Consider the following 9,461-nt stretch of genomic DNA (forward strand, 5'->3'; position numbering starts at 1 on the left):
AAAACCTATCTTTATATTAAATTTCAATTGATTCTCAATCAATTAGACAGCTTTAGAGCATCACCTCGAACATTACCATCGTGTTCTAAAAACGGGCCTAACGATACTTTTTAACTTATACACACATACGCGGTTTTAACGCAGACAGGGACTTGTGAAAACTCATCCCGGCATTTGTACACCAACTGGCTTCGGTAAATGTTTGCTTGGCTCGATATTGCACGCCACATGACGCTTTTTGCTCCCACTCTCGCCACCGACGGCTGTTTGAAATCATGTCCTGTTTACAAAGATAACTTTCCTCTCGAATTGTACGGTTACATTAGTCGTTCGACTGTTTTGTGCCCCGAGGCTGGCAAACTAATTAGGGGGTGATATGTAATGAACTTTGTTTTGGTTTTGAGGCCTATTGTGTAAGGTCGTTTGTAGTAGTTATTGGATTCGGATATTAGAAAATGTCCAATGGTATTGGATAAGTTTTGAAATGAAATATCTAATCAAGACAAAACTTTCTTAAAATCTAAAAATGTAGCATGAATTTCTGGTTTTATAATAAAAAATAATTTAAAACTAACATAAAGAAAAAATTTATAAAAATTCTCGTTACGCGTCGCAGTACTCGTCCGCATCGCTGTCACTACGTTAAAGACTGGACTGACTTTATAATAATACTATCTCTTGACATTGTAAAAGAGAAAAAATTAAAACAAACGTCAAAACTGACAATATAACGACACAAGCGATATAAGCAAGAAAAATATAGTATTTAATTAATATAATTATCATTTGTTATAAGACCACAATCTTCGCTTAAGCTTACCAAATAATATTAAGACTTACCGAATTAAGTAAGTTCTGAGTTAAAACCTAAAGTCAATTCAAAATGGCTTTAACAGCTCGTAGTACTCGAAGCAAATTGAGACAATCAGGACTATCTGTTCAAATTAATGAAGAACATGTGTCCATAGTAGACCTGTTAGAAGCATCTAACTTAGATATTTCATCTTCTGACTCTGGTCTAGAGTTGTGGGATTTACAGTTTAAACCAGAAGAAAATGAAAAGAAGAAGTTGTTTAGTCAAGGACTATATAAACCGGGTAGTGGGGAGATTTGTGCGGAGTATATCACCGTATCTGCCAGTTCTGTATTGAACCACGTATACTATGCATACCCTTCTGTCAAAGACCCGGGAATTGAGGAAGCTTTGCTCTTACCAGGTAATACTAATTACAATAGTTTAAGTTTTATACCTATAATATTATATATACCTATAATATTTATAACAAGCGTGGGAAAGCCATGCTTCACGGCACGAACGGGCCGGCTCGACGGGAGTGATACCACGGCCTAAGAGTAAGGGTCTCAGCACACATATGGGATCGGAAAGGGATCGTCACCGTATCGCCTCGAGCCGTTCAGAATGGTTTGTATCAAACTCCCTACTGCAACGCACACTAATCGGAATAATAACGTAATCGCCTCGCCTCGGAACAGGCTCCGAACTTGAATTCCCGCGCTTACGGCTCATCGTCCCCGCGCTTACGTTTCTTCGTCCCCGCGCTTACGTCTCTCCGTACCGACTAACTATCGTGTTAGTCTAGTCGGTGTCGCCTAGCCGTAGCCGAGTTGACGTACAGGCGCTGCTGATACGCTTTCGTTACGTGCATACGGTAGGTTGACGCCTGGTTGACAGCGAGGCGAAAGGCGTTACGGTTACGATCCCTTTCCGATCCCATATGTGTGCTGAGACCTTAAACCGATGTGATACAACGCTTGCGTTGTGTTTTGTTGTGTAAGGGAGGTTACCGAATGCTCAATTATTCCCCAATCTTCCCAGTCCCCGAAAAATGATATTTTTGACTATATTCATTGTATTGTTACGAATTTAAATTTTTAACCTATTCCAACAATGTTTCTAGAAAAACCCAAAGAATATGAAGATGATGGTCAGGAGCTGTACTTGGAATTGTGTAAAGAAGCCAACCAAGCACCAATAAGGATCTTCCACAAGGGATTGCTCACAGATACAATTGATTTAAGGGTACGTAGAACATTTTTGGTGTATTTGAGAAATATTACTTCTAATGCACATCGCTTTATTGTCACAATACGCAAAAGACACCTCTTTTAGTCAATTAAAGTAACGATTCATGTCATACGCTAGGAATACTTTCAGATTCCATGCTATTACTGAGAAATTTAAGAGCAAAATTCAAGTGCTCTACAAATTAGTCGTTCAATCGCAGACAAAGCCTCACAAAACTTTTGTGAAACAACGCTTATGTGGTGTTTCGCTGTAAGTGTCACAGTTCCAAAGACTGGCAACATCCTTGTAATCCCTATGATGTTGCAGGTATAGTCAGTATTGATTGCTTACCATCAGGTGATCCAACTGCTCCTTTATCTTCCAGTACTACGGAATACATCCAGGTGGTATGAGAGCGATGTCCCTAGCCCTGTCTCGCAACAGAAATGTGAAGACTCTCGACTTGACCAGTAACTTCTTGAACGATCTCGACGCTTGCTACCACCTCGGTCAGACTTTCAGTTTCAGCAATGCTATCAAACGACTTATACTGAAACAGTGCAAGTAAATATTTCTGATTTATCACTTGTATTTTAATTATGATCAGGAACATATCAACAGTCCGTGACGGTACAATTACATACTATGGACCTCCTTTACATAAAAATACAGAACAACTTGGCCGGAGGACTAAATATTGTAGTTCAAAAAGTTCAGATAGATGATGATATTGTTTTGCGATAGTTAGTTATATACTCGAATACGAATTTGTATTTAACTCGATATTTCAAAAAATGTCGTTTATATCAATTAGCCTTTCAATTTATGGCTATCATTAAATATTCTTGGTTGCTGTGCCAATTTACACCTAATAATTTGTATTCTATAGCATAAACACATTTTTTTTCTCTTTTTTTTAAACGTTGCCACACATTATTTCATCATGATTTTCTCCTGATTTTCTCCTGAGTCGTGGGTGCGTTTACAAACATACAAGTTCACATGCACATGACATCCAGACCCGAAACAACAATTTGTGGAGCACACAAAGAGTCCCCGCACGGAGGTGCGGGGATCGAACCCGCTACCCGTTGCGCGGCAGCCAGTTGCCCAGCCACCGCACCAACCGTGCAGTCGAAATTAAAGATAAAATCTTTTTTTTCTTTTTGATCATTAATGTGTTAATAGAAAAGCTAAAGAAAAGCACATAATACTTACTAATGTTAATGTTATTTTACAGCATCAGACAAGCAGGGATACGTCCACTAGTCGTTTATTTCTACACACGTAACTTCGATTTATTAGATTTGTCAGAGAACATTTTGTGCGATGAAGGTATCGAATATGTTATTGAGCAGCTAAACCGTGGAGCTGTGTTTAATAGGTATGTTTATCAAACCGATTACTAACTGTTGTCCATGGGCTCGCCTAATAATCAAAGGCTCGCCTCTTAAGCAACTCCGAGAACAAAAATTGTACCTTTTTTTAAGGGGGGAAAATCATCCAATGACTTCTCCCGTCTTAAGCGAGGCGAGAGGGAGGGCCAGACTCCTACTGACTAAAAACCACCCCGTTCCTACTCCTGCTTTTCGAGCCGGGGCCCTGGTAAACCCGCTAGGTAGTCCGCAGCTCCGGAAAAAAATTATCTACCACATAATTACAATACAAGACTTCAACCGTAACTCTTAGAAGTTTAATTCTAAAATATAGAGACTATAAACTATACCTGACATAAATTATTTTATCAAGTACTGGTAAACTGTTTTCAGATTGATCTTGAGACGTAATTTTTTAACCAGTGCCTGCTTACGTCCTTTAGCTACAGCCCTAGAATGCCATGACAAGATAAAGCACTTGGATCTCTCCTGGAACAATTTTGTGGCTCCTTACGGTTTGTGAACTGTCTTTTATAACATATAGGATGGGTAATGAATAGATTTTAATTTTATTATAACTTTCGTGAGACATACTAAATTAATTATTATATTATCAACTTACTCACGTAACTGTTTGACGAGAAACTCGACTAGTTTCAAGCCATGTTAGTCGCCGCGTCGTGTGTCGCGGAATGCTGCTCAGAAGATTTTAAGTATCAACTTTTCGATACAACATAAGTAGGTACTCCTTTAACGTGTTTTTATCAACATAAAACTAGACACATGATTCTATCTCACAAACACAGAAGCGACGCGACGTAACATTGTGAAAACGTCCCTTAATTTCCTTGTGTTTAATGTGATGAAAAGTTAGCAATAAAATTGTTGAGGCGGACTGTACACGACCGTTTAGAGACATTGCGGTGCTCAAACTTTTCGTTGGCTATCAAATCCGCGGGGTCCCTCATAAATATTAAAGGGAACTCGGTAAAACGTTACACTTTTATTTCCCAACATATATTTGACGCGTATTTTGTTCTCATATCATCTGCATATTCACGATGAAAAACTGTGATGTCAATCAAAACACGGCTTTTTGCGCTTGTTCAAATTGGATGAAATGAAATTTGGTGGTGTAAAGCGTTGGATATTGAAGCTTTATCAGGTTTTGTGGCGTGCAATGAGTTTGTTACATTGACGCTGTGTATTTATAATGGATACTGCACTATGTTAAATGCTAATATTATTCGTTTGATACGATGATCATGATGATGATTACCTCAAGTCGTTTGGCAATCATTTCTAAATAATTATATTATTAGAACAAATGTGAAAGCTACCACGTCAAGCTATTAAAAATCTTTTGTAGATTTCAAAATTCTAATAAACACAATGATAAATTAGGAAAACCTTGATATATTGATACTTACATGATATTTCTCTAAACTCATGATGAACATGATATTTCTATAAACTTAATTATTTTTCTTTACACTCGGTTCAAATTAAAATTATCTTTATATACAGGTCCTAAGGCACTGTTTCGCGTGCTCGAAGAGAGTGAGGTAATAGCTGAACTTGACATGTCCTGGACCAATCTCAAGCTGTCGACAGAACTCAAACATTTGTTTAACATCCGCACCTTGAAGAAACTGAATTTAAGTCATAATGCGTGGGTATCGTTTGATGAATATTTATAAAATCTATACTAATATGTTGTTTGTTTGTTTGAGCGTGCTAATATCCGGAATTACTGGCCCGAATTTAATATTTCTTTTTGTGTTGATTAGTCAATTTATCGAGAAAAGTTAAAGGCTATAAAACATCACGCTATGAACAAAAAAGTTCAAGCAGAGCGGGTGAAACCGCGCGGAAGTAGCTAGTTACTTATAATACGTTTAAAGTTATATCATTTACTATCTTCTAGCGGCTTCACCCGCGTTCCCGTGGGATAAAAAGTATCCTATCATCCATGTCAGCTCATACCTTGTCTATATACTAAATTTTATCAAAATCCATTCAGTATTTTCACTGTGATTGACGAAACAATCAAACAAACAAACTTTTATATTTATAAGTGTGATACTTATGCAGCAAATAAGTCTTCATAATGTTTCTGAAATGGCTGCATTGCATACCTATCTGATATTAACAAAAGCTGAATATATTCGAGAATCTTTACAATAACACCAATCTTCCCAATCGCCAATTCTCCAACAACTCTTAAATTCCTAACCCCCAAAAAGCCATCAAAGTACATTTAACGCCTCTGGTGTTTTGGGTGTCCATGGGCGGCGGCGATTGCTTAACATCAGGTAACTCGTCTGCTCGTTTACCGGCTCATACCATAAAAAAATTGCAGAGTTCTAACAAACTTCTATTTAAGAACACCTAATTCATAGAATTACCGCACAGATTCAAAACCTAATTCAGAATAGAACAGGTTTTATGACCATAACAAAAAAAAATTAAACCTCGCATTATTTTGAAGTGAAAACATCCTGGTAGAGTTATTCCTGTAATTTACTGATGTACTACGGTCTTTTATCAATGTTACCCACGATATAAAGTTACACTGGAAGTAACGAAGACTCAGAGTCACGAGACCCGTTTCCTTATTAACTGTAAATGAGATACAATTATGTCTATTTTGAGAGAGACACTTGATTACCTGAGAGGTAAATGAGGACGTTAAGAGTGACAAGTAATGCGCGCAAATTATTGCCACTTCTGGTATTCTGACCTTGATAAATGTTTGTGAATTTTGATCCTTCTGATTATGCTCTTAAGGCAGTCAACGTGATTTTATTAATTTGTTCTTTTATGAGAAAGGAGACAAACGATCAAATGAATTACCTAAGGATAAGTTATCAGTACCGCTCATGAAGCAAATACAAAGAGATGTCATAACTGGATTTTCCTTTAACGTAATGCGTGACACTTTACGGGAAGCGCGACACGTTACAAACCACTCCCTCTCTATTTTCTAACATGCACTCCCATACTACAACCACGTTGCCAATTGTCCACATTTTAAAGTGCCACTTTTTGAGCACTTATTACCCATCTACACCTTTTTACTTATATAATTACTTATTACTCATATAATTGACCAGAAACCATTTGTTTTGTCATTGTACACAATCACATTATTGCATCTCCTCTTTGTACATGCTTCATGGTACCACACCTGTATTCCCAAAACACCAAAGTAGTTAACGTGCATTGCCGGTCTTTTAGGGATTTGAATTTGAGGATGAAAGAAGGCTTGAGGATTGGGCCACGCACAGTTCTATGCTTCATCTCTTCTTTTCATTCATGTTTTTTCTTTTACTTTTATTATACTATGATCATGAGTATTATTAGTTCATTAAGTGTAAATATTATTATGTCTTTATTAAAACGCTACATATATTTCTCCAATTTCCAGTCTTACTTCTGCATCAGCAAGAGTAATAGCCAGGAATCTCCACATATCACAAGGTTTGGATGTTTTGGACCTCTCTGCCAATCCGTTTACTCCTTCTGATGCGTTGTTTTTGCTATCAAAAATGAAACTTATGAAGGTCAAGTTAAGGGAGCTACGTCTTGATGATATTTCAGTCAGCAAGGAATTTCCTGCTGTGAGTAGTTTTTGTGTACTTGTTAATTATAATGAATGATTCTAATAATCTTAAATAGCTTTAGTGAAGAAGATTTAAAAACTAAAATAGCCGTAAATGGCAACTCACAGGTTTTAATAGTCAGAATGTTATTTTATTGTCAGCTAAAATCTGGACTAGAGTCTGTGTTTCTTATTGGGTGTAACCTGGGTGTCTCTAAGATCCGAGTGAATTGGATACTCATGGATAGACGTGCTTCATCGTAAGCCACATCATCACTTACCACCAGGCGAGACAGCAGCCAAACGTCGACCCATCAAATATGAAAAAAATATCTAATTCATGTTTTTTAACTTATCTTCCAGGATCTTAAGGAAATATTACAACTACATTTTAGAAGAAACACTATTGTAACTTACGGTCATGTTCTCCGTAACTATACACTGCCTGAGAAGGACATAAAGATTCTCATCATGAAACGACTTGTGCACACCACAAAAAAGAAAGCATCAAAGAACGGAGTAGATGTATTGTTAGTACTTTTGAACATATTATAATTACAATACGCTATCGAAATGTTACCGCGTTTAGCCCTCTGATTGGTTGGTTAATTGGAGCTGGCCAATCAGAGCGCTGAACCTGATTCATACATGAATTCCGCACAGCACACGCTCGAGGAGTGTCCAGCTTGGGCCTCGGAGCATGCAACCTGTCTCTTCCAGCAGTAGTTATGCCTATTCTGGTGGAGACAGAAAATTGGAGAGAAGTGAAAGTAAAAATTTCTATACTCCCTAGTCTTTTCTCCCCAGAAAGCTTTTGAAAATTTCAACCCGTCATCAAAAAAAAATATAAAAAGAAAAAGTCTTTCGTCAACAGTGTGTTTTCTGGCTTACTACAAAGGTGGTATCATTCCCGTCGAGTCCGCCCAGCTGTGCCGAAGTATGGCTTTCCCACAAACTAATTAATAGAATGGTGATGATGATGACAATTTCACAATAACTCTATGTTCCCAGGTTGTATTTACTTGAAAAAAATCGTACAGAGAAATACCTAGACTTGGCTGAATTTAATCGTTGCATGAAAGCGAATGACACTCAATTGAAGGATGAATTTCTAGAACAAATGTACAGATCCTTCCAAGGGATAAAGAATGATAAGGGAGCTAAATCTGCCAACCTTGATGGTGAGTTTTGCCTAAAATATCCAATAAGTAATAATAATATTTTTAAATACCCTATGGAACATGAATTAAACATAACTGAATTTAGTTACATCTTTGAATATTCGCCGGAAAAATAAACATACAAAAATTGAAAAAAAAAAAATGTTGTATTCGGTTATCTCAATATTATAAACATACACTCCAATTTTATATATTAGTCTAGATAAATAACACTAACCAAATGTATCAGTAAATATACATTTCAACAATTTCTCCCCCATTGGTGCTCATTGTTCAATGTTCATAATTGCCCCACATTAGGATTTTCTCATGTGTCGTAGGCTGCGTTTACAAACATATAATTTCATACATGACACCCAGACCTGAAACAACATTTTGTGGATCACACAAAGAGTTGCTCCGTGCGGGAATCGAACCCGCTACCCGTTGCGCGGCAGCCAGTTGATGTAATGGTATATTTGATTTCCAACAGTGATAGTTGACTACATACATCGGCTTTGGCCGGATAAGAAGCTGCCACCAACACCACCACCAACGCCACCGCCGCCTCCGCCACCTCCAAAAAAGAAAGGAAAAAAATTAGGGAAGAAGAAATGAAGAAACTTGGAGATGAGAGAAAGAGATGGAAGTATTTGTTTAATATTTTTTGTTTAATTTTATCTTTTAAAACCCTCTGTCTGTGACCAAAAGATGGCGTTAATGTAGCGTTAGATTCTGTTTGTTGTAATCATTGTAGCTGTTACGTTTTCTGTACTTCTACCATGAGTTTGAAGCAATAGTATGTTACTATAGTCGCTACCGACGGCGTATTTTTTATTGTATGGCAAATTTTAGTTCCACTGGTGACCGGTAGAGGCGTTGTAAAATTTGATATACAAAAACTATTACGTCGTCGCTAGCGAATATCGTCAAATACTATTGCTTCAAACTCATGGTAAAGGTACTGACTAACACAGCACAATTTTCTTTTCATAAAAAGTTATTTTTAATATTATTGATAAGTTTTGAGTTACTATAGCCCGCTTTATAACTTTGAAATTCTATAACCAATAGGAAACCAGAACAATGCGTATATTCGTTTTTCATTGGTCCAAAAGTTTCAGTCAAAGTTACTCTGTAGGGTCAAAGAAACCCGATTTTACTTTATATTGTATGTCCTCATTTTTTTTAAACTATTATGGAAAGAAAGAATTGAATTTCGTTTTTAATCAGTTGTAGGTTTTTTTTGGGAAATAAGATTAACACGAATAGCATATATTTTTGATTTATAATAC

At 36.9% G+C, this 9,461-nt stretch overlaps 1 protein-coding gene across 1 annotated transcript; it reads left to right on the forward strand.

The window, feature by feature from the left end:
• Positions 1-792: 792 nt before the first annotated feature.
• On the forward strand, positions 793-8,968 carry LOC118282428 (leucine-rich repeat-containing protein 74B-like). Its single transcript, XM_035603505.2, has 10 exons — positions 793-1,217; positions 1,920-2,041; positions 2,412-2,590; positions 3,267-3,410; positions 3,796-3,917; positions 4,930-5,074; positions 6,833-7,025; positions 7,370-7,536; positions 8,018-8,187; positions 8,660-8,968. The coding sequence occupies exons 1-10, from the start codon at positions 884-886 to the stop codon at positions 8,782-8,784; spliced, it is 1,701 nt and encodes a 566-aa protein (XP_035459398.2). The 5' UTR covers positions 793-883; the 3' UTR covers positions 8,785-8,968.
• The last annotated feature ends 493 nt before the right edge of the window (positions 8,969-9,461 follow it).

Source organism: Spodoptera frugiperda, chromosome 20, assembly GCF_023101765.2.
Source record: "Spodoptera frugiperda isolate SF20-4 chromosome 20, AGI-APGP_CSIRO_Sfru_2.0, whole genome shotgun sequence".
Lineage (NCBI taxonomy): Eukaryota > Metazoa > Arthropoda > Insecta > Lepidoptera > Noctuidae > Spodoptera > Spodoptera frugiperda.